Source organism: Anas acuta, chromosome W (assembly GCF_963932015.1).
Source record: "Anas acuta chromosome W, bAnaAcu1.1, whole genome shotgun sequence".
NCBI classification, from domain to species: domain Eukaryota; kingdom Metazoa; phylum Chordata; class Aves; order Anseriformes; family Anatidae; genus Anas; species Anas acuta.
This window is the reverse complement of record NC_089016.1, coordinates 2787997-2812709: the sequence shown is the minus strand read 5'-3', so window position 1 is coordinate 2812709 and position 24713 is coordinate 2787997. Positions and strand designations below refer to the sequence as shown.

The 24713-nt window shown below is 49.6% G+C and overlaps 3 protein-coding genes and 1 long non-coding RNA gene across 4 annotated transcripts in view; 1 reads left to right on the top strand and 3 right to left on the bottom strand.

The window, feature by feature from the left end:
• The window catches only part of LOC137847138 (uncharacterized), a 120312-nt gene that overhangs the window by 72681 nt on the left and 22918 nt on the right, over positions 1 to 24713 (bottom strand). The gene's annotated exons all lie outside the window — the stretch shown is intronic.
• LOC137847103 (olfactory receptor 6E1-like) lies at positions 876 to 2512 on the bottom strand. Its single transcript, XM_068665384.1, has one exon. The coding sequence runs from the start codon at positions 2510 to 2512 to the stop codon at positions 1529 to 1531; it is 984 nt and encodes a 327-aa protein (XP_068521485.1). The 3' UTR covers positions 876 to 1528.
• Positions 11511 to 12488, bottom strand: LOC137847352 (olfactory receptor 14C36-like). The gene has a single exon (XM_068665635.1). The coding sequence runs from the start codon at positions 12486 to 12488 to the stop codon at positions 11511 to 11513; it is 978 nt and encodes a 325-aa protein (XP_068521736.1).
• On the top strand, positions 19876 to 20808 carry LOC137847116 (olfactory receptor 14C36-like). Its single transcript, XM_068665396.1, has one exon. It carries the CDS (start codon positions 19876 to 19878, stop codon positions 20806 to 20808), a length of 933 nt encoding a protein of 310 aa, XP_068521497.1.

Sequence of the window (24713 nt, the reverse complement as noted above, 5' to 3'; positions counted from 1 at the left end):
CAGATCCGCAGAAGTATGAGGCTCTAGTGGAAACCAGTGCAAGGTGTACTGCAATGTCATCCAGCTATAAATGGGCAGAACTCATTTTTATCTCTGGAGTGACAGAGGAATCCTGACAGTTAACTGTATTGGAGGCTGAAGTGCAGCCTCCTTAAGACAGTGAGATTAAACAGCTGTTTGCCTTCCCCGGTCTCCTGGAGGACCCTTCTGTTGTGGGGTTGCTGAGGGTCAAAGAGCAGCAGATGTTGATCACTACCCCAGTGATGCACAAGGAGCAATATTGCACTAACTGAGACTCCTTGATTCACATTCATGAGCTGGTTTATTGACTGGAGAGACAAGAAGTGATCAGCAAGACTTGCTCACCCTTTAATGGTCCCATATTGTCAGTGTGAATGGTAGACGAAAAGTGGAGATTAACAGTGGACTATTATGGCCTGAATGAAATCATGCCACTACTGAGTGCTGCAGCGTTGGACGTGGTAGAACTCCAATATGAACTAGAATCAAAGCAAGACAAGAGTTATGCCACGACTGATATCACGAATGTGTTTTTCTCTATCCCTTTAGCAGCAGAGTGCAGTCCACAATGACACAGGACACAGGTGAAAGCAGGCAGGCACACTCAGCATTCACACAAACACAAACATCAGAAGCAGCATTATCCTGATCCCTTGTCTGGATGAGCAAGATGGAGGCCCATTAGTGGGAAATGTAAAGTGCTTGTGTGCGCAAATGCATGTGCATGTGCGTTTGTGCAAGGTAGATCCCTGCAGTAGTTGGGATCAGATACTCAGCCTGCCCAGGACAAATTCCTGGCTCCCAGTCTGTGCAGTCAAAGACAGTTGGACATATGAACCCCTATGGATGCAGCCCCACTGTAGCTGCTGACACACACTACCCCAATCTAACACACACTCACAAAGATACAGGCACACACACATAAGTCAACACACTCCCATCTCTCCTGTTGCTGACTACAATGACACATGGGCCCTCTGATGTCCTGGTTCTAGTCCAGCTCCTGCCCTTACCCCTATGTGCTATCACCAAGTGACCTACAGCCCTTGGCAGCAATCCCATTAGTCCAAATGGTGATGCGGAGAGCTGCTGCCAGTGATGCATCTGGATGGGTTTCTGCCTGGACAGTGGGGTGACAGCCCTCCCAAGGCAGTCCTGGAAGGAGCTGGGACAAGACCTTGGTTCCACAGGAGCCAGTGACTTGGGTTCCCACCTGCCATTGTGCTTTGTGCTCTTCTGGGCTCATGGAGATGGGTCCTTGATGAGCTGAGGGCTCTCCTGTGATGGGTCTGGAAGCAGCCAGGGCAGGCCATGAACTGAATTACTTATCCTGACATCATTTCGTTGGGTCTTCGTTTTGTGTGCAGATGAACACAGCCTAACACAATCCAGCAAGAACATAAAACCAGGGAGACATCTGCATGTGGAGGTCACATACATACAGAGGTGATACTACATAAGATATGACAGCAGAGAACTCAAATTGCTCTTCAGAAATGCATCACGATTAGGGGAAAAGCTGTGCTGTTGCACGGGCCATGGCTTCCTTCAGGGCCAGCATCACAGCCTTGTTTCTAAGACTGTAGATGAATGGGTTTAAGAATGGGTACAGGACAGTGTTCAGCAAAGCTACAATGCTGTTGGTCTCCAAAGAAACATGATCTGAGGAGGGTGCGTAAAGAGTAATGCAGCTTCCATAGGCAATGGCCAAGGTGGTGAGATGGGAGGAACATGTAGCAAAAGCTTTTCTCCTCGCAGAGGCTGCTGGCATTTGTAGAATACAGAAAAAGATGCTTGTGTAAGATGCCAGAGTTAGACACAAGGAAGACAGCACGATAAACAATAAGAAAACTGATTCTGTTTTCCAAAGCAGGGTGACGTCAGAGCAGGACAGTTGGAATAAGGGAGTGGTGTCGCAAAAAAAATGCTGGATCTTGTTCAAACCACAGAAAGTGAGCTTGGAAAGCAGCACCAGACGGTAACTCAAGAATGTGAAGCCCATGACCCAAACAGCAGCAACCAGCTGGACGCAGAGCTGATGCTTCATGATGGCAGCATAGCGCAAAGGCTGGCAGATGGCAATGTAACGGTCAAAGGACATGACAACAAGGAGAACAAACTCTGCACCACCCAGGGCAAAATAGAAGGAGGACTGGGCAAAGCATCCACCTACTGAGATTGTTCTCCTGCCAGAGCTCAGAATCACCAACAGTTTGGTGCTTGTGGAGGATGTAAACCAGATTTCCAGGAATGCCAGATTGCCAATGAAATAGTACATGGGGGTTTGCAGGCGGTTATCCACACACACCAGGAAAATGATGGCTGCATTCCCCATCACCGTTGTCAGGTACATGAGTAGAAGGACCAGGCAGAGAAATAACTGTAGCTTCTGATCAAGCCCTGAGAAGCCTTTGAGGATGAATTCAGTAACGACAGTTCCATTGCTTACTCTCATGCCCAATTTCCATTCATCCTGCTGAGGCAGGAACATGGCAAATGTACAAGCACAATAATTTAATGGCCTGGACTGAAGGCTATCTCCTTCCTTCTCTATTTTCTTCTTGCTGGCTTCCTATACAATAGAGAGAGACTGACTTTTCTGTTTCACATATCAGGCAGAATCCTCTGATAATTTCTTGTCTTCTTTCCAACTTTGTCCATCAGCGACAAATGATTCTCAAGAACACAGGACCAATAAGGGCTTGTTAGCGATTGCACCCTGTTCCTGGGAAAGTCCATGTTCACTCAGAACAATTGCAAACATCCATCATAACAATGTTTTAAAAGGAAATCTCATGTCCTGAACAAATATTACATAGATTTCTATTACATACAAATATTACATACATTTTGATTACATAGATGCTAAACCATCAGTTCAAATATGTACATTGAAAGTTATTCTCTCTCCTCTTCAGTACTTGCCTTTTTGGACTAGCAGCAGCTGAGGATCCCTTGATTTCAAATTAAGAGAATTTCAAGTACCTCTTTTGTAATGCCCTGCTTTCTTCTACATCATCTTCCTTTGCTTCTTTAGGAAAGAGGGAATACCTGTAGTAAGTGTAGTTTGCCTTTTTCAGTACTGTAAATTAAGGCCAAAATTCATTATGGTCCCAGCAGATCAGTGGAAACAGATCTGTCACACAATCTCATCTGACCTCATTCTGTGTGGAAATGCAGTTGTTTCTACAGTTGGTCTTCTCTCTTACCATCAAAAGTCCTCACATAAATGCCTTATGTTTCCAAGAGGTGTAAAAATCTTGTCATCTTTAAAAGTTTAAGGACAGTCCTTGTTGTATGAAGAAGAAATGCCTAAAAAAAGCAAAGTGCCAAGTACTGCTGTGTAGGTTTATATTTCAGTTGTCTAAAAGTCACATCCTTCAGGTTGAGAAATTTAACTTACTCCCATCCTGTCAACACTGAGAGAGAGGGAGAGTCTGAAAGAAATTCCTCACCTTTGTTTGTCATGACAGTTCTAGCCTGGGACGACCCAGCCATGAGCACTTGCTGTTGTCTCCACTGACTGTTGGGGGAGCCTCAGGAGAACAAGTTCTCACAGGCACCAGGAGTGAAGTAGGTGAAACTCATTACTCAAGTCTCTGATGATTTTAGTAAATTACTCTCTTCTGTAAATCAAACTACTCCTCTAACAGGAAAATAAGCAAAACTAAAACAAAAACCACAAGAGAAACTTGTTCAGCAAAGACAGACATTTTCTTCTTCATCTTTCCCTATGTATTTAGACATAGAAAGGATCAGAGCAGATGACTGCAAAAAGAGAACAACTCCTCAAAATCCAAAGGTGGGGGAGGAGATGATGGATTCAAGGCAGTGAAGTAGTTTCTCTGTGGGCTGTATTGTCCCCTCAGGACATGTCCCAGAGCAGAATGGGTGCGCTTAGGCAGTAAAATGGGAAACTCAGAAGTGGGGAGTACAACCATGTTTGCATGGACATTTCAGTCTGGGGTTTGGGCTGGTCTTAGACTCCAAATGCCCTGCCTTGTTCTTTGCCTCTAGACTGGAAAAGGGGAATCTGTGCACTGGCTTCCTCTGGAAAACTTGTTCAGATTAATCCATTGGCTGTAATAGTTTCAGCTGAAGATTGGCCCAGTCACCAACAGCAATATGTTGTGGTTTAGACCTGACAGGCAGCTAAGCACTGAGGGGATCTGTTCAAGGACCATTTCCCCTGCAACAAGGGTAAATAATCATGGGAGGCAGTGACGGAAAACAAGTCTGGTCAGTCACATTAATCATAAGATCACAAAAACATAGAAAGATTTGGTTTCAAAGGCACCTTAAACATCACCTAGTTCCAACTGCCCTGCCATAGCCAGGGGCACCTTCCATCAGACCAGGTTGCTCAAAGCCTGGCCTTGAACACTTCCAGGGATGGGGCACCCACAACTTCTCTGGTCAATCTGTTACAGTGCCTCACCACCCTCAAAGAAATCAATTTCTTCTGAATATCCAGTCTAAAACTACCCTCTTCTAGTTTAAAAGCTACCTCTGTTCTGAATGGAAATGCAAAAAGGGAAGACACACTGGGCACAGTTGTTTGTGCTGCTTCTTCTGCTGCTAAGGACAAGAGTTATGCATCCCAGTCTGTCTCGGGAGCCTCACACTGAAATGTAGGTGCACGGGGTTCACATCCAATCCTGATATATGACCTCCTCATCCTGGTGGAGATGGTCAAAGAAGAGGAGCAGTCATTTGTAAGCACCCAGCAAAGAAGTGCACAGCATCTGTCCCAGTCCGTGTCTTTTATACTTCCTGCAGCTACGGAAATGGGGGACAGTCACCTTAGAGGCCTATATCGTGCTTTTCTGATCCATGCAGAATTTTCGAATAACCAAGGGCATCAGAAATGGCCCCAGAAACTAATGTCTGGGTTATCCCATCTATTTTTATTCACAGGCTCTCATCTGCATGGTATCTCTCCTCCAGCTGGACCCCTCTCTTCACATCTAATTCCTTTTCCAAGGATCCCCCAGTGGGCTGTATCAACGCAGTACTTTGGCAACTTGGTTGTCCATGTTGCACCTGGACTATTGCCCATGGTGGGGATTGGGAGAATTTCCTTTCCTCTTCTTGTCTCACACCTGGCTTTCTCATCTGGAAGAAATCTCAGCTGATGGCTTCAGAAGAATTTTGTCTCTCTGTGAAACTCAGGAGAAATATCCTCATCAATCAAAGTGTTCATCGAGCAAGGATCTGTGTGGGTTGTGTTTGTTGAAAGCTGAGTAGCAGACAGTCCTGGAATTGTGATCACTGGTGGGCTAAAGCAGCCCTGTGTTTCAGTTCTCCTCTGTGCTGAGGAAGGACGCTGCCAGCTGACACTGAGCAAACCAGAACCTTGGTAAGGAAGCCTCTGAGACATGGGGTAGAGAAAGGAGTAAAGGTTTTATTTAGTCACACCTGGAATTTGATTGAAGGCACTTGATTTAATTAAGGTACGCATTAAAGGTGCTGTTTATATTTTTTTGTGTGTTTTTGGGGTATTGTTTGATATGTTACAAGAAAGATGCACGATATTGTTCAATATACAAGAAAAACATGTTAATATAAATATGCTAATATATATTGGGTAAACATGGTAATATATATATTATGTTCACTCCTTGATCTTATAGGACGTTCTAAGGAAAGTAAGAGGGATTTGGGACAAGGGAACTACAAGATGCAATGACAGACTTCAGTGGAGAAGTCTGATGTCAGGAGAAGTAATGCAAGTCCTAGGAGATCAATGAGAGAAATGGTGCAAGATTGGGAGTTGATGGTCAAGATTGTCTGTACAGTGTCAAACTTCTACCTCTCCAGACCTCCTTAAGAGACTCCTAGGCCATTCTGTGTCTTAATACGCCCAAGGTATAGTTGCTGACAAGTTTATCAGCTTCAGCCCCTTAGAGCAGACTGATGAGATCTCTCAGAAAGCCAAAGTCAGAAGCCAAACCCCAAAGTCCTTCAAAGCACTGATTGGTCCCAATGAGGGCCATTTCTGAAAAAGCCCCATGGACACCTTAGAGCAGGCAAATGGAGGCCATAATTACAGGAAGACCAAGGCACTGTGCAGGTGGCTCTGAACCTGAGAAAATCCTGGCTTTGTTTCATCAGGCAGAAAGGCCAAGGCCTGCTGCCAGGCCTGGGCAGAGAGGTCCTGTCCCTCACGTGTTTCTCCGGTCACTTCCTTGGGCAGTGGGTTGCGGGGTATGCAGTGTCAAGTGACACACATTGGTGTGACACCTCCTGGCCTCCTTCAGGAGGTGCAAAGAGGAGATAAGGATCCAGTTGTATTGTCTTCTCACAGTACAGCATCTCCTCCAGGACCTTGGTGGCAGAGAAACCTGCCGTAGCCAAGGGGACAAGAACTTGGCTTTATTTCTTAGAATCATAGAATATCCCGAGTTGGAAGGGACCCGTAAGGATCATCAAGTCCCACTCCTGGCACTGCACAGGTCTAACCAACAGTTTAGACCATGTGAGTAAGTACACAGTACAATCTCTTCTTAAATTCAGACAGGCTTGGTGCAGTGACTACTTCACTGTGGAGCCTGTTCCAGTGTGCAACCACCCTCTTGGTAAAGAACCTCTTTCTGATGTCTAGCCTAAACTTCCCCTGCCTCAGCTTACCACCATTCCTGCGGGTCCCATCACTGGTGTTTACAGATAATAGGTCACCTGCCTCTCCACTCCCCCTTGTGAGGAAGGTGTAGACAGCAATGAGGTCCCCCCTCAGCCTCCTCCTCTCCAGGCTGAACAGGCCCAGTGACCTCAGCTGCTCCTCATATGTCTTCCCTCTAGGCCCTTCACCATCTTTGTCGCCCTCCTCTGGACACTCTCCAACAGTTTAATGTCCTTCTTGTACTGTGATGCAAAAACTGCACACAGTACTTGAGGTGAGGCCGCACCAGCACAGAGTAGTATGGAATTTGCAAGGTCTAGCCTTGCCTGTGCCCACTGTCCATCTCCACCACTGTCTTTCCTATGCTGTCCCACACCTGTCCCTGTTTCCCTTCAGGGAAATAGATTCTCTTTGAGTTGGTGGAACTCTTCAGAAGGTTTCTCCACAGCTGAGACGCAGGCCTGTAAGGAAGAGGAGAGACTTTCTTCATACTGCCGGAGTTGTTTAACTACTTCATCCACTGTGGGTTCCTCATCATCTTTCCAGGCCATTATTGCCAATGAGCTGGCATATGATGATGGTGCACTCCGTACAAACTTCCGCCACATGGGTCGTGTATACCTGACTTCATCTGGATCTTTGGATGTTTGTCTGAGGTCTGGATCCTCATAAATCACTTCCCATACGGCTAATTCCCTCAGGTACTGGATTTCCTTCTCCATAGTGGTCCACTTGCCTGGTAGACATAAAAGTTCTTCCTTGAAGGGATACCTTTCCCTCACAGCTGAGAGGAGACACCTCCAGAGGCTGGTGGATTGTGCTCCATCTGCAATTGCTTTGTCAATGCCAGCGTCTCTAGCAAGGGATGCCAGTCATCTGGCTTCCCTGCCGTCTAATTCCACACAATTGGCTCCAGTGTCCCAGCACCGGAGCAGCCAGGTGACAAGCTGCTCACCTATACAACGACCAAAATCTTTTCGCACATCTCGTAGCTCACGCTTGTATAGGTTTTGGGTAGTTACTGTTGATTTTTCGGCATCCTCATCTTCCTCCTCCTGAATGCAAACATTCATCTGGCTTTCCCATGTTGCTCCCATGTTGACATTTCCGTGCCTTCATTGATGTCTGTACCTGCCCCAATTGTGTCCTAAAAAACAAATCCCTGGACTCATAACAGATTCCCTTCAGGTAACTTCTGACAACATAGCACATCCCTTCCACTACCTTATCTTCCCTCTCTTCCCCACCCCACCCCGCAAAGCTTCCCTTTGAGGCAGGTTTTTTCTCAGATGTTTTTTCACATGACCAAGGAAAGTTCCAACAACTCAGAAACCATCCTTCACACAGGCATCCACACCCATCAGCCTTCCTGGGGCCTGTCAGCTGACCAGACACAAGAAACCTCACCATGATCTTCCAGGCTATGTGGCCTTCCTGATGGTCTTTCAGCTCCTCAGATAGACACAACTAAGCTGCATGCCTGCTGCACCCCAGTCATGTACTTAGGCACAAGACATTTGACAACCCACAGCCAAGGCAGTTTCTGCATGGGCCTTTCAGGTACTTGGGCAGAGGGCATCACACAAGCACCATGCCAGCCAGGTGCCTTCTGCTGGCCTGTGACAGACGCTGGCAGATGTGAGCCAAAAAGCCCATTTGGAGCCAGGAGATAAGGGTTTACCTGGTAGCTACTTCAGAAAGATGGGACCTCCAAGTGCCTTGCCCAGCCATCCTCCTGCCGCTGGCCTCTCAGCTCCAGAGGCAGAAGTGCCCTCACAGTCCCCACCAAAACCGATTGCTTCCTGCTGCAGTCAGAGTTTCTAAGGCACAATCGACACCCTCTAAGAACTTCCAAACCTGGCACCCTTCTTGAGGCCCAGCACCTAAGAAATGAAAGCAAGGTCGCTGTCATCCTCCAAGTCCGTGCACCTCCTGATGGGCTTTCGGCTTCTCTTCTGTACAGCAGACACCTGTGTGCAAGCTCTGTTAGGTACTAGGGTAGGACTGACCTTGAAATAAATATTTACACTAGTTTCATGTCAGTGCCTCCTCTGTTACATATGACAGCCACAATGATACAAGTATACACCAGCCATGTTTCTGAAGGTGGCACATCATGTCCTCAGTCAGAAGTGCCCTGACACCCACCTGCAGAGCCACGGGCATCCTGCTGCCTCCTGAGATCCTGAGGCACAGCTGACCTCAGCAGAAAATCCCCATCCATCTCCTCTTTGAGCCCTATGACCTGAGCAGATCCATGTCACCTCCTCCAACACCAAGCAATTGCTGCAGGACCTCTCAAGCCCTTCTTAGCCTCATGGGGTGAAACAGCTTCAGTTTTGTGATAAGAGTGCAGGAATGAGGTATTTGAGGTTTTAGTTGCTCGGGTCAGGGTTTAGGAATTAGATCTTGCCTTCTAGGTTAGGGGTTGAGCAGTGTCTTAGAGGGAGGCTTCGGTGTAGTGCTTTGGGTAGACAGTCAGTGTTTAGGGTATGAGCTAGATCTCTGGTTAGGGTTACATTATGTGCTTTGTTACAGGACAAGGGTTGGTGTTAAGGATGGCAATTTAATGCTAGAGATTAAGGGCTAGGGATGAGGGTAATCAATTGGTTAACACTAATGGTAGCGGGTGATGTGCTTGGGGCTCTTTGATAAAGGTAGGATTTGAAGTTGGGGATTAGAGCAGTGGATTCCTTCCATGGTGAAGAATAGTAATTAGGGTAACACTAGGCTTTAATGTTCCTGGTTAGAAATATTACCAAGGTATAACCTGAATATTTTCCCAATGAGTACTGCAGAACCATCAGCCTTACCTGAACAATAGTCACTTCTTCAAAATCTTTCCTTTCTGTTAGCCAAGCCAATTTTCTCTCCCCCAAATCTCCCACCTTTATTCTTCCAGATTTCCCCTGACCTCCCCAAATGCATCACCCTGTTGGAGGCAGCTTTTTGATGGCCTTTATGACCTCGGAGTCTCTGCCTCCCTGCTGTTGGCCAGACAGGTATGGGACAGAATTGACATCACAGCCAGCATCCACAGGGCTGCAAGGAGCTGTTGTGCTCAGGAGGCCTCTTCCCAGCCCCTCTCCTCCTCCTCACCCCCCCCCCCCCCCCCCCCCCCAAGGAGCAGTGGGTGCAGGGAATGCCGTGAATAATCCCTCCAGTTTATTCATGATCTGGTAGGCCTGCCTACCAGCTCATGCTTCAGAAGGTCTTCCCCACATCAAAAGTCATGCTGTCTTTAGTTCCTGCGGGGAATCCTGAAGGGAATGGCTACCTCTGTGTGGAAAAATGAATGAAGAACTGAATATATATTTTAGGAAAATGTTGAGAACTCTTCAGAGAAGGAGTTAGTATGAAAGTTATAATGACTACCATTGCTTTAGTCAGCTGGTTTCCTAGGGGACCACAGCTCTAAAGAGAAGTGACCTTGAGACTCTGTCTGTCCCATTGCACATGATGGAACCCTTCGGAAAGAGCTGATGGCACTTGGGCTCACTCAGGTTCATCTCACCATACGCACACCATGGGCAGTCTCAGATGGACAAGGCAAACATGGTCTTCAGATGTAGTCATTTAGTGTCAATAGCTGGAGGAACAATAAACTCTGTGAGGTGGGAGGAGAGCCCAGTGCTGGGAGCACTGGTTGTGAGGGGCAGCTCTGGGACTATTGTACTGAGGCAGGATCTCCCAGGGTGTCCAGAGAAAAAGGGCCCAGACAAGCCCCTGCTCTGCTGGTCCTCCCTGACTCTTGTAGGAGGCCAACCTAGCCCAGCCCCTCCCTAGCTCTCCACACCTCCCTGTGCATCAAATGGAAGAGTGGAGGTCAGTGACAGTGTCTCTGCTGTTGCCATCTGCAGGAGATTCCCCTCCCACAGGCATCCTGCAGACCCCCAGGCCAGCCCCACTCCCCAGCACAGCACCACACTGCTGCCCCTGGGGCTCCTCAAGCAGCACCACTGCACACACACAGTGCCAGCTCTGCTCCCAGGACACCCCATGTCCCACACAGCCTTGCCCCAGCCCAGCACCTCTGGGCTGGCCTGAGCAGCCATTCCTGCAGCTCCTGCCCATTCTGCCCACAGCCCGACAGCTGGCGGTGCTGCTCTGCAGAGCGAGGGGGCTGTGGTGTGCGGGGCCATGGGGGAACTCTGCAGGGCCATGCTGGTCAGGCTGGGGAGGCAGAGCCAGCTGGTGGGGGGCACTGCCACTGACTGTCTCCCACACAAGTGGTTCTTTGACCATGGAGGGTGCACACAGATAGCCAGACTTCTTCAGAGTCAGAGACATAGAAGAGAAATAAACAAAGCAAGGAGTCTCCTTTGAGTCTGTCCCTTTGCAATATCCATGAGAGCAGGTCTGGGAGAAGTGCTGATCCTTCAGGCACTGCTCTCGGCATATCCCCTTTTATGCTGGAGATGCTGGTACGGAGTCAGCTGTGTTAGAGAAGTGCCCCTGGCCTGCCCTGCCTGTGGACACAGGACAGCCACACAGACAGCCGCACAGCAGCACGTTGAGCAAGCGACAAGAGCAATCAGTCCTCACAGCAACACGAGATTTCAGAAGGAGAATGTCGAAGGTTAAAGAGAGTATCTCAGGAAAGACCAAACCCTGGAACAACCTGACAGTGCTGCTGTGCCAGAACTCTTTTTCCCTTCATCTCTGCACACAGTCAAGTGCCAGTGCAGCTTTCACATGGGTCTCCAAGAAAGGATCCCAGGCAAGCAAGACACTTCAGAATCTATTTCTTTATTTAAAGACTCAGAGATCCTGGATCCTCATTTAACCAGAGGCTGAAATCATAGGAGAAAGGTAGATAATGAAATGGAAGGGGATGAAAAATCAAATTTCTTCATATTGTATTGTGTTAAATTATGAGTGAGATGCAGAAGAAGACAGGCAGTCTGTTGCTTGTCTTAGCAAAAAAATACTCAGTGATCAGTTTCCACACTGCATCCTTCAGCTCCTGGTTCCTCATGCTGTAGATGAAGGGGTTCACTGCTGCAGGCACCACTGAGTACAGAACTGCCAGCAAAAGATTCAGGGATGAGGAAGACATACTGAGTGGTTTCAGGTAGGAAAATATAGCAGCGCTGATGAACAGGGAAACCACAACCAAATGAGGGAGGCATGTGGAAAAGGCTTTGTGTCGGCCCTGCTGTGAAGGGATACTCAGCACTGCTCTGAAGATCTGCACATAAGACAGCACAATGGAAATGAAACAAACAAATAATAAACAAGCACTAACCACAATAAGTTTAGCCTCTTTGATGTAAGCATCTGAACAGGAGAGCTTGAGGATCTGGGGAATTTCACAGAAGAACTGGTCCAGGGCATTTCCCTGGCAGAGGGGCAGTGAAAATGTATTGGCAGTGTGCAGCAGAGCATAAAGAAAAGCACTGCCCCAGGCAGCTGCTGTCATGTTGACACAAGTTCTGCTGTCCATTATTGTCCCGTAGTGCAGGGGTTTGCAGATGGCAATGTAGCGGTCATAGGCCATGAAGGTGAGAAGAAAAAACTCTCCTGTGACAAAAGCAACAAACATAAAGACCTGAATAGCACAGCCTGCATAGGTAATGGTTGTTGTGTCCCACACAGAATTGTCCATGGCTTTGGGAACAGTGGTGGAGATGCAGCCCAGGTCGAGGAGGGCGAGGTTGAGGAGGAAGAAGTACATGGGGGTGTGGAGGCGGTGGTCGCAGGCTACGGCTGTGAGGATGAGACCGTTGCCCAGGAGGGCAGCCAGGTAGATGCCCAGGAAGAGCCCAAAGTGCAGGAGCTGCAGTTTGCGTGTGTCTGCAAACGGCAGGAGGAGGAACTCGGTGGGGAAGGTGTTGTTCGACATTTAATGCCTCGGGATTTGCAGACCTGCTCTAGGAGAAAAAAAAAGTGACAAGTTAAGAAGACATCTCTGAGCAAAACCCAGTCCTCCTCTCACAGAAATTACCCTTCTCTGATCTGAATGAGGAATGAGTCAGCTCATCTCCAACCCTCCCAAGTGGATGACAGGAGTGTCTGACAGTTTAAAATGAAGCTTGGGCACCTTGTTCTCAAAAAGATGCCCTAAGGGCAGGGCCCAGCATTCCATGTCAGAACAGAAGCTTACACCCACCTGCACCCCAGACAAGAGAGTAGGAGACCCACACACAGGTGGATAAATAAGAAAGAATATTACAATGCTCTGACCTGGTGACAGACAGAAAGGCAGATGGGTATGCAGGGAAGCCTTCAGCTTACAAACTTGCATGCCACCTTTGGAAGTGGCACTGCAGGGCAGGTACTCTTAGTCTCATTCTTGTGCATCACACTGCAGGACACTGGCTCCTCTCCTCTCTGGGAGGTACAGCTGAGGAGGAGGTGGCTCATGCCCTAAAGCCCCTGAGGGCAGAGACTGTGCTGGGTGGCAGAGGAGAGCAGGGGGTTGCTGCAGAGAAGGGGCCTGCACTGCAGGCCTGGCAGGGAGTGCCTGAATCCCCCCCTCTCTTGGTGTTTCAGGCAGCAGCTCCCTCTCGCTCCCTGCCAAGGTCTCTGATGCCTGGAGCTGTCCCTGCTGGCAGCTCCTTCCCTGTCCCCACATCTCCTCCCTGCTATTGCTCACATACCCCATTCCACCTGTTGTGTGCTCAACTCTTCAGGCAGGCTGAGTGCTGAGCCTGGCAGCTAGCAGAGGCCCTGCCCTGGCACACAGCCCCTGGGGCACAGCAGAGACCCTGCTCTGCACCACAGCCCTGGACACCCCTGCCTGCACCCCAGCTGCACAGCCTGCAACCAGCCCCATATGAATGAACCCTCACGTCCTGGACTTCTGACAGTTTTCAAAGGAAATCCTGGCTCTGGATCTTCTCATTCTCCTCTTTTCCAAAGAAGCTCTGAGAGTCCTCCTGAAAGCTCCCACAGGCTGTGGGATTTGCCAGAAAATCTGGAGATGGCACCAAGAACAACAGCTGTGCGGCCCTGCAGCCAGAGACTTACCCTGTTCAGGGCTCTGAAGATTTCCCCCACAGTCAGCTCTCAGGATCCCCCCTCCACACTGCCTTTAACATCTCCCTCCCTTCTCTCAGCCACCCTTGTCCCCTGCAGGCAGTGCCCCCAGCCCTGCTGTGCTGTGCAGAGGAGCTGCTCCTGGGCAGAGCTGTCTCTCTGCAGTGCTGCCCACTTGCCAGGAGCTCCCCTTGGGCCCAGGAGCCCAGCCCAGCTCAGCAGCACAGCTCCAGCCCTAGGCTTTGCTGCCTCTTTACTTCTTGTCTCTCTTGAGATGTCCCTGGGGATCCAGGGCTGACAGCTCCTGCAAAGCAAGAGTCACTTTTGCAGAACATACTTTAAAGTCAACTCAAATAATTGCCAAATATCCCTTTGAAACAGCAGAGAGAGGCTGAGTACAGAATTACAGTTATTCCTAAGAGAGTTTGACTGTCACTGAGAGGTGTAAATATTCCCTCTGGAAAACTCTGTTCATGGCCAATAACAAATAGGACACACAGGCAGGGATGGGGAGGGGTTAGGTACCCTTGTGCAGTGCACCTATCCATTTGTGGCATCTCATCCCCAGCTGGAAACCCTTGATCCATGTGATGATCCTTCTGTGATGAAGCTCCCCTCACACACTGCCACAAACCCACAGGACCTTGTTCAGTTGCTTCAGTTCAGTGTGGCAGCTTCAGTTCAGTGTGTGAGCAGCTGGAGTGCATAGAGCCCTGCTTAGGGATGAGTGAGGATCTGACAGCAAGCTGATGTGTCAGCAGTAAAGAGAGGGTAGGGACAGGGGACATTATAGTGGGAGTCTGCTGCAAGCCACCTGATCGGCAAGACCAGCAGATGACGCCCTCTATAAACAGATAGAAGCAGCCTCACATTCAAAAGCCCTGGTCCTCAGGGGGGACCTGGTATCTGCTGGAGGGACAGCACAGCAGGGCATAGTCAATCCTGGAAGGTCCTGTTATGCATTAATGATACCTTCCTTCTTCCATTGATAGCGGAGAGAAGTGCTATGCTGGACCTCGTTATCAGCAACAAGGAGGGGCTGGTGGGGAATGTGAAGCTCAAGGGCAGCCTGGGCTGCAGTGACCATGAAATGGTGTAGTTTAGGATGCTAAGTGCAGCAAGGAGGGAGCACAGCAGGCTCACTACCCTGGACTTCAGGAAAGAAGACTTGGCCTCTTTGGGCATCTCCTTTGTAGAGTCCCATGGGACAAAGCCCTTCAGGAAAGAGGGACCAAAGAGGATAAAGCTGCTTGGTCTTCATGGATCACCTCTTCCAAGCTGTGGTGGTTTTACTTGGGTGGGCAGCTGAGCTCCAACACAACCACTCTATCACTCCCCCTTCCTCAAAAGGAAAGGGGGAGAAAATACGATGCAAAGGGCTCAAAGGTTGAGAGAAGGACAGGGAGAGTGCTCAAAAACTATTGTGATGGGCAAAACAGACTCAGAGTAGGGGGATAGACTGTAAAATTTATTGCCTATTACTAACAATCTAAAAAGGTGAGAAACAAAGTAAAGAAAGCCCAGAACACTTTCCCCCATCTACCATCTTCCACCTCCTCCTCCCGAGCAGCACAGGGGAACAGGGGAAGGGGGTCTGTGGTCAATCTATAGCACTTTGTTTCTGATCTTCTTGGTCACTCTCTTCCCCTGCTCCAACGTGGGATCCCTCCCATGGGATCACATCCTTCCCAAACTGATCCTGTGTGGGCTTCCCACAGGCAGCAACTCTTCAGATACTCCAGAACTGCTTCAGATATGGGTCCGTACCACGGGGTCCATCCCTCAGGAGCACACTGCTCCAACCTGGGTCCCCCACGGGCAGCAGCTCCTGCCAGGTCACCTGCTCCTGAGTGGGCTCCTCTCCACGGGCTACAGCTCTGGGCCAGAATCTACTCTGGTGGGGTTCCTCCACAGGCTGCAGCCTTCTTCAGTGCAGGTCCACCTGCTCCACCATGGTCTCCTTCATGTCCATTTCTCTAAGGAGGGAGCTGGTGCAAGGGATCTACAAGGTGCAACTGCAGACTTCTGTGGAGAAGTCTGATGTCAGAAGTGATGCAAATCCTGGTGGGGCAATGACAGAAATAGTGGGGTTGGAAGGTGAGGAGCAAAGTTGTCCATAAAGGGTCAGACTTCTCCTACCTGTCCAGACCTCCTTAAGAGACACTCAGGGCTTGCTATGTCTTAATAACCCCGAAGTATAGCTTCTGCAAAGTCCAACAACTTCAGCTCCTGAAAGGAGACTGATGAGTCAATTGGAGGTCATGATTACAGGTTGGCCAAGGCACTTTGAAGGTGGCTCTGAGGCTGAGAGAAAGCTGGATTTGGTTCATCAAGCACAAAGACCAAACCCTGATGCCAGCTCTGGGCAGAGATGTTCTGTCCCTCATGTGAGGCTCTGGGCTCTTCCTCAGACAGTGGGATGTGGGGTATGCAGTGACAAGTGAAAGACAATGGTGTGATACCTCCTAGCCTCTGTCAGGAGGTGCCAAGAGGTGACGAGCCCCCATTGCTAATAGGACAACATGTCTCCTCCTAAGCCTTGGTGGCAGAGAGACCTGCAATAGCCAAGGGGACAAGACCTTGTTTTTAATGGCTAAGTCTACTCTTGCCAGTGTCCTTGTCCATCTCCACCACTGGCTGCCCAATGATGTCCCACACCCGTCCCAGTTTCCCTGCAGGCTGAAAACATGCATCTTGTTTTCCTACCTTGCTTAGCATTGCTGTGCCTTCACTGATGATTCATGTACCTTCTCCAGCTGTGCCTTGAAACACAAAGATATGGACGGAGAACGGATTCCCTCCAGGTGACCTCTGACACTAAAGCCTTTTAGCAATGTATCTTCCCTCTCATGCCCTGTCTCCATCATCCAAGCCTCAATTTCTAGCAAGTTTTCTCTCACCGTGATCAGGGTAAGTTTTCTGTGATGAAGGGAATTTCCAACATCTCAGAAACCATCCTTCACACAGGCATCCCAACCTATCAGCTTTCCTGTGGCCAGTCAACTGAACAGACAAAAGGAACCTCTCCATGATCTTCCAAGCAACATAGCCTTCCTGCAGGCTTTTTAGCTCCTCAGATAGACACAACCAAGACACATACCTGCTCCCAGTCCCTTGCCCAGCCATGCTCCTGCTGATGGCCTATCAGCTCCAGAGGCAGAAGTGACCTCAGAGTCACCTCCACAGCCAGACACTTCGTTTTCATTATTAAAGTCCAGGAATGAGGGATTTGAGGATTAGGTGTTCTGGTTTAGGTCTAGGGATTAGACCTTGCCTTCCAGGTTAGTGTTTAGAAAGAGGCTATGGGGAAGGCTTTGGTGTTCTGCTTTGTCAACCCATTCAGTGTTTAGGCTATGGGCTGGATTTTTGGTTATGGTTTCATTTCTTCCTGAGTGAGGGCTAGGGTTAAGGCAATTTAATGCTAGGAATTAAGGGCTGTGGATTATGGTGAGCAATGGGGTAAAAAATGGTAAGTGGTTGTGTCTGAGTGGTTATGGGCTTTGTCTTCAGGGTAAGGTTCGAGGTTGGTGATTACTACAGAGGATTCATTTCAGGATGAGAGATAGTGCTTAAGAGTAGGCCTAGGATTAATGGTTACTTGTTAGAAATATTGTCAGGATCTAACATGAATTTATTCCCACTAAGTGTTGCAGCAGCAGTAGCCTTACCTGAACCCCTCTCTCTTCTTCAGAATCTTTCCTTTCTCTTAGTCAGTTCCCTCTTACCTCCCCCAGATCTCCCACCTTTATTCTCCCAGCTTTTCCCTGGCCTCCCCAGAGGAGACACGCTGTTGGGGGCAGCTTTCTGATGGCCTTTATGACCTCAGAGGCTCTGCCTCCCTGCTGTTGGCCAGCCAGGGGCTGGGACACAAGTGACCTCACAGCCAGCATCCACAGGACTACAAGGAGCTGTTGTGCTCTGGAGGCCTCTTTCCAGGTCCTCCAGGAGCAGTGTGTGCAGGGGATGCCCTGCACAGTCCCTCAGGTACTCTGCCTGCCAATCAGCTCATGCTTCAGAAGGCCGGCCACACATCCAGACTCACGTTTCCACATGTAGTCTTTAGAGAACAAGAGCCCAGCCCAGCCCCTGCTCTGCTGGTCCTCCCTGACTCTTGCAGGAGGCCAGCCCAGCCCAGCCTCCCCAGCTCTCCACACCTTCCTGTCCTCTTCCCAGCCCAGCCCAGTAAATTCTTTTCTAAAAAGTTAGTAAGTTATTGTATTCTCCTAACTCCCTCTCCAGTTTGTTTCAAAGTTGATTCCCCTGGAGGCCCAGGGACTTGTCAAGAGCTTTCTGTGCTGCTGAGCTGGGATGGGCTCCTGGGCCCAATGGGATCTCCTGGCAAGTGGGCAGCACTGCAGAGAGACAGCTCTGCCCAGGAGCAGCTCCTCTGCACAGCACAGCAGGGCTGGGGACACTGCCTGCAGGGGACAAGGGTGGCTGAGAGAAGGGAGGGAGATGTTAAAGGCAGTGTGGAGGGGGGATGCTGAGAGCTCACAGCGGGAGAAATCTTCACAGCCCTGAACAGGGTAAGTCTGTGGCTGCAGGGCAACGCAGCTGTTGTTCCTGGTGCCATCTCCAGATTTGCTGGAAAATCCCTCAACCTATGGGAACTTTCAGGAGGACTCTCAGAGTTTCTTTGGATAAGAGAAGAATGAGAAGCTCCAGAGCAGGGATTACCTTGCCAAAGCTGTCACAGGGACAGGGGATGATGGTTTCTTCTTGTGGTTACAGCTGCATGCTGCGCAGGCAAGGTGCAAGCAGGGTGTACTGGGTCTGGCTGGGATGTTAACTTTCCCTGCAGCAGCCCATACACTGCTGTGCTCTGCACTTGTAGCTAGAACAGCAGTGCTATCACACCAGTGCTGTGTCTGCTGCTGAGCAGTGCTGACACAGCATCAGGACTCTCTCTAACACTCTTAGGGTGTGGGCAAAAAAAAGCAAGAAAAGGAACATCACCAGGGCAGCTGACTTCAACCAACCAAAGGAATATTCCATACCATATGATGTCACACTCAGCAATAAAAGGTGGAAAAAGGAAGAATAAGGGAGGGGTGGGCTCTCGTGAAAATGTCAGTCCTCCTCCCAAACACCAGCTACGTGTGTTGAGTCTCTGCTGCAAGGATATGGTCAAGCATCACTCATTTGTGGGAACTAGAGAGTAATTTCTTTCCTCTGCACTTCTACATGGCCTTTATTTTATTTTTTTTCCCTTTCCCTCTCCCTTTCCCCCTTTCCTTTTTTTTTTTTCTTTAAATTGTTTAGATAATAATAGTATTATAATAGTATAATAATAGTACTTCCTTAATAATTATTCATTTGTTCGTTTAATTAAATTATCCTTATCTCAATCCATGAGTTTTTCTTTACTTTACTTCTTTTCCTCCTCATCTAAGGAGGGGGAGTGAGACAGCGGTTGTGGTGTTTAGCTGCCTAGCATGGTCAAACCACCACACAGGGGTGGCCAGGGCTATGGTGCAGAGCAGGGTCCCTGCTGTGCCCCAGGAGCTGTGTGCTGGGGCAGGGCCTCTGCTGCCTGCCGGGCTCAGTGCTCAGCCTGCCCGAGGAGCTGCCCAGGGTTCTGCGGGGAGAAACTGTGGATGGAAGGAGCCCCCTCCGCCTCCAGAGGCTGGTGCGTGGGGCAGACAGCTCACAGTACCCACAGGGTATCTCTGGGTATGATTCTTGACAAGGAAGATTGACTCCAGAACTACCTGCAGGGAAAGTACTCTTGAGAGTCTGTGCTTTCACTTTTCTGCCCTGAAGAGCAGTGAGGGAAATGCTAATGGAGTTGTCAGATTGTGTCAGTCAGTGAGGCTGTTAGATTATTCTACTGAAAGAGACCTGTAGGTCTGTGTGGAGCCTCACAATTTTCCTCCACACAGTTTAACCTACATACTTCATTGTTTCCCAACATATTGTTAGATGTCCTGCTTAGCACCTAAAATACTGAGATACCTCTGGCCAGTGGGCACCTGAAATCCATCCCCCGTGGTTTTCAGCAGACGCTGTAGGGCAGTACTGACTCTGGCTGAGCCCACAGAGGATCTGTCTGGTCCCTGTACACCCTTAGGAAGTAAAACCGAGAGCTAGAGGCAGGAGAACTTGTTCCTCAAAAGGAAGTAGCAGTTTGTCCTCCTGAGGAGGTCTCGATGTAACATAATATATAGCTATAGGTATTGCACAGAGAAATCTCTCTAACTTGTTCCGTGTCTTTTCCACCACTGACAGCCATCCATGCCTTGAGGCTGCAAATGTCCAACAGCAGCTTCCCCACAGAGTTCCTCCTCCTGCCATTCGCAGACACACACGAGCTGCAGCTCCTGCACTTCGGGCTCTTCCTGGGCATCTACCTGGCTGCCCTCCTGGGCAACGGCCTCATCCTCACAGCTGTAGCCTGTGACCACCGCCTTCACACCCCCATGTACTTCTTCCTCCTCAACCTCGCCCTCCTCGACCTGGGCACTATTACCACCACTGTTCCCAAAGCCATGGCCAATTCCCTGTGGGACACAATGACCATTTCCTACACAGGTTGTGCTGCTCAGGTATTTTTCTTTTTCTTTTTCCTTTCAGCAGAGTTTTCGATTCTCACCATTATGGCCTATGACCGCTATGTTGCCATCTGCAAACCCCTGCACTACAGGACAATAATAGACAGTAGAACTTGTGTCAACATGGCAGCAGCTGCCTGGGGCTGTACTTTTCTCTATGCTGTGCTGCACACTGCCAATACCTTTTCCCTCCCCCTCTGCCAAGGCAATGCCCTGGACCAGTTCTTCTGTGATATTCCCCAGATCCTCAAGCTCTCCTGTTCAGATGCCTACCTCAGAGAAGTTGGGCTTCTTATGCTTAGTGTCACTGTAGCATCGGGGTGTTTTGTTTTCCTTGTGCTGTCCTATGTGCAGATCTTCAGGGCTGTGCTGAAGATACCCTCACAACAGGGACGGCACAAAGCCTTTTCCACATGCCTCCCTCACCTGGCTGTGGTCTCCCTGTTCATCAGCAGTGGCACATTTGCCTACCTGAAACCCCCCTCCATGTCCTCTTCCTCCCTGAATCTTTTGCTGGCAGTTCTGTACTCGGTGGTGCCTCCAGCAGTGAACCCCCTCATCTACAGCATGAGGAACCAGGAGCTCAAGGATGCAGTGTGGAAAGTGATCACTGGAGTGTGTCAGAAGCAATAAATGGCCTGTTTTCATCAGCATATCACTTACAATGTTACTCATTATATTCCCAAATGTTTGTTTTCTGTGAGTGTGACTTGCTGTTTTGTTTGTTTGGTTGGTTTTGCCTTACTTATGATTGTGTCTACAAAGGTACAAAGACATAACATTTTTCCTCCCCTTCATTTCAGTATATGCCTGCTTGAGTGACTCCAAAACTTGGTGGAAACAATGAACCAGGCTCTCTGTATATTTAAATAAAAGAAAGGACCCTGCAGTGACTTTCTTGCCTGAGATCCTTCCTCAGACACCTGTGGTGGAACTGCAGAGGCACTTGGCTGTGTGCAGAGGTGGAGGGGAGAAGAGTCCTGGCACAGCAGCATTGCCAGGGAGCCTGAGGGCTTGGTCTGTTCTGAGGTGCTCTCTTTCACCTCCCACACTCTCCTTCAGAGCCCTTCTGTTGCTGTGAGTTCTGATTGCTCTTGTTGCTTGCTCACTGAGCAGCTGTGGGGAAGTCCTTTGTCCACAGGCCAGGGTCTCTAACACAGCTGGTTCCGTACCAGCACCTCCAGCATAAAAGGGGATCTGGCACTGAGGGAAGTGCCTGAAGGCTCAGCTCTTCTCCCACATCTCATCTCATGGATATTGCAAAGGAATGGACTCAAAGGAGGCTCCTTGCTTTGCTTGTTTCTCTGTGGTCTCAGTGCGACCAGATCAGCTGATCACCAAGGATCAACTTTTAGGCCGGGAGGGCTGATTTTGGAATTGCCTGCTGGTGTCTGGCAACCATAGGGATGGTGACTTCACTTGCCTGTATCCACAGCATGCAATAGGTGTGAAGGCAGGCTTGTGTCTTTCTGGAGAGAAGTGGAAGTCACCAGGAGAGCCCAGGGGATTGGCAGGGATGTGTGTGCCAGGGAGTCAACAGGGCACAGAGCCCACAGAGCATGAACATGTCCAAGGTGGAGCCACCCAGAGGTAAGGTGCTAAATCTGGGCTGGAACAGGCAAAGGAGAGCTCTGCAACTGCAGGGAACACAGCAAACACAGAGAAAGCAGTCTGCTGAATTAGTTGTTAAACCTCTGGCGAAATTTCAAAGACTAGATTGAATGAATCACCCCAAAGTGTCTCTGACATTGGAAATGAGTTGGACTCAATGAGGCTTGTGTGTCTCTTCTACAAGGGGAAGGCGAGGAGGTGAGGTAATTTGCAGATGTCAGCAGCAGGGACAGTGCCACTGCCCTCCACTTTTCCACTTGCTGCTTTGGGGCCATTCCAGCCTGGGCTGCTCTGCTGGGCTGGACTGGGCTGGGGAGAGGACGGGGAGGTGTGGAGAGCTGGGGAGGGTCTAGGCTGTGCTGGTCTCCTGGCAAAGACAGGGAAGAGCAGCAGAACAGGGGCTGGGCTGGGCCCTCGTCCTCTGGACACCCTGGCAGATGCTGCCCCAGGACAACGGTCCCAGAGCAGCCCCTCACAACCACCTTTCCCAGCACTGGGCTCTTGGCCCAGCTCACAGAGGTGATTTGTTTCTACATGGAAGGACACCAAATGACTACATCAGGAATCCACATTTCCCTTGTCCATATGAGACTGCCCATAGTACTGGTGCAGTGAGATGAACCTGAGTGAACACAAGTGCCAGAAACTATTCAACTTGCAACCACTGTTCCCAGCACTGGGCCCCTTCTGCAGCTCACACAGATGGTTTCTTCCTCTGGATATGGACACTAAATGACTACATTATGAGTTCATGTTTCCCTTGTCCATACGAGACTGCACTCGGTATGGGTGTGGTGAGATGAACCTGAGTAAATTCAAGTGCCATAAGCTGTTCCCTAAGGGTGCCATAAATGCCAGTGGGACAGAGAGAGTCTAAAGTTCACTTCCCATTGGAGGTATGGTCCCCTAGAATACCATCTGAATAAAGCAATCCTAGCTGTCATAACTGTAACACCAACTCCTCTGCAGAGTTTGCCTAAAATATATGTTTTCCCAAAGTATATATAAAGTTCTTGAATCACTTTTCCACACATGGGTGGGCATTTCCTTTAGGATGCAATGGTGTTGCTAAAGGCTGCATGAGGAAACGTGAGTCTGGACATGTAGAAGACCTTCTGAAGCATGAGCTGGTTGGCAGGCAGAGTACCCGAGGGACTGTGAAGGGAATGCACCTGGTGCTCCTGGGTAGGCTGGAAAGAAGCCTCATGATCACAACAGTTCCTTGCAGCCCTGTGGATGCTGGCTGTGAGGTCACTTGTGTCCCAGCCCCTGTCTGGACAACAGCAGGGAGGCAGAACCTCTGAGGTCACAAAGGCCTTCAGGAAGCTGCCCCCAACAGGGTGACACATTTGGGGAGGCCAGGGGAAATCTGGGTGAATAAAGGTGGGAAATTTGGGGGAGAGAAGAGGGACTTGGCTAACAGAAAGGTGAGAGGGGTTCAGACAAGGCTGTGCTGCTGCAACACTTACTAGGAAAACATCCATGTCAAGCCCTGGCAATATTTCTAAGCAGTAACCGTAGGCCCTACCCCTACACCTAAATGCTATCCCTCTCTCTGCAAGGAGTCCACTACTAACCTCAAACCTCACCTGGCATTGGTTAGCCAAGTCCCAAACCCATAAGGCCTTACCGTACACTCTTAGCTCAATTCTCACCCTATTCCTCAGCCTTTCATCCTTAGCACTGAATTCCATGACATGATTCCTCAACAGAGCCCTGACGAAAATCCCAACAGATAACATAGTCTCTACACTAGACACAGACTAGAAGCCAACGTAGTAAACACAGGTCTCCCTCTAATACTCTGCCCAACCACTAACCCTGGAAGGCAAAATCTAATCCCTAAACCTTAACCTGAACACCTAAGCCCCAAATCCTGCATTCCTGCAGTCTAATCACCTAACTGAAGCAGTTTGGCCTCATGAAGCTGAGCAGGGCATGAAAGGTCCTACAGCAATCCCTTGGTCTTGGAGGAGGCAGGTGAGGTGACATGGATATGGTCAGCTCACAGGACTCAAAGAGGAGATGGGTGGGGATGTTCTGCTGAGTTCAGCTGTGTCTCAGGGTCTCAGGAGGCAGCAGGAGGCCCATGACTGTGCAGGTGTGTGTTGGGGCACATTCTCAAAGCTTGTTTGACTATTACTTCAACTCCACAGGCTGGAAATACTGCATTGAGCACTTTGGGGATCTTTCCAGCTCAGAGTAGGGTAAGCACATGCCCTGAGCCAAGCTGGAATACCTATGAGGATTCCCTTTGGTCCTGGAATCACCAGCGTGTGTGTCACCCAATGTGTCCTGTCAGGCAATGAGAGGTACCAGGGTGAGACACCCCAAACGGGGGTGGACCACCTGCCCTGTCGCCGTCGGACAGAGGGAGGGGATCTGGGAGTTGAGGAGGAGTGGAGACAGGTCCCTGCGTGACATGGCAGGCGATGCCCTCCCCTTCCGGCCCCACCTTCCCAGGTGCCCTTACGAAACAGATTTGAGGCCCTGGAGATTGAGAGACCAGCAACTGAGGAAGAGATAGAAAGTGTTCCCAGGAGGATGCCTAGGGCGAGGAGGTGGACTCCACGCATCAGGACTGCCTCCACCAAGAAAGAAAGAAGGGTGATTGTCGTGGGAGACTCTATCCTTAGGGGGACAGAGGGCCCTATTTGTCGGTCTGACCCTACCCGTAGGGAAGTCTGCTGCCTCCCTGGGGCCAGGCTCAGGGATGTTGCCAGGAAGCTCCCCAACCTGGTACGCCCCTCTGATTATTATCCTCTCCTGATAGTCCAGGCGGGCAGTGACGACATTGATGACAGAAGCCTGAAGGCTATCAAAAGAGACTTTAGGGGGCTGGGACGGTTAGTGGACGGAGCAGGAGTGCAGGTAGTATTTTCGTCCATCCCTACGTTGACAGGGAGGGGTACGGAGAGGACAAGGAA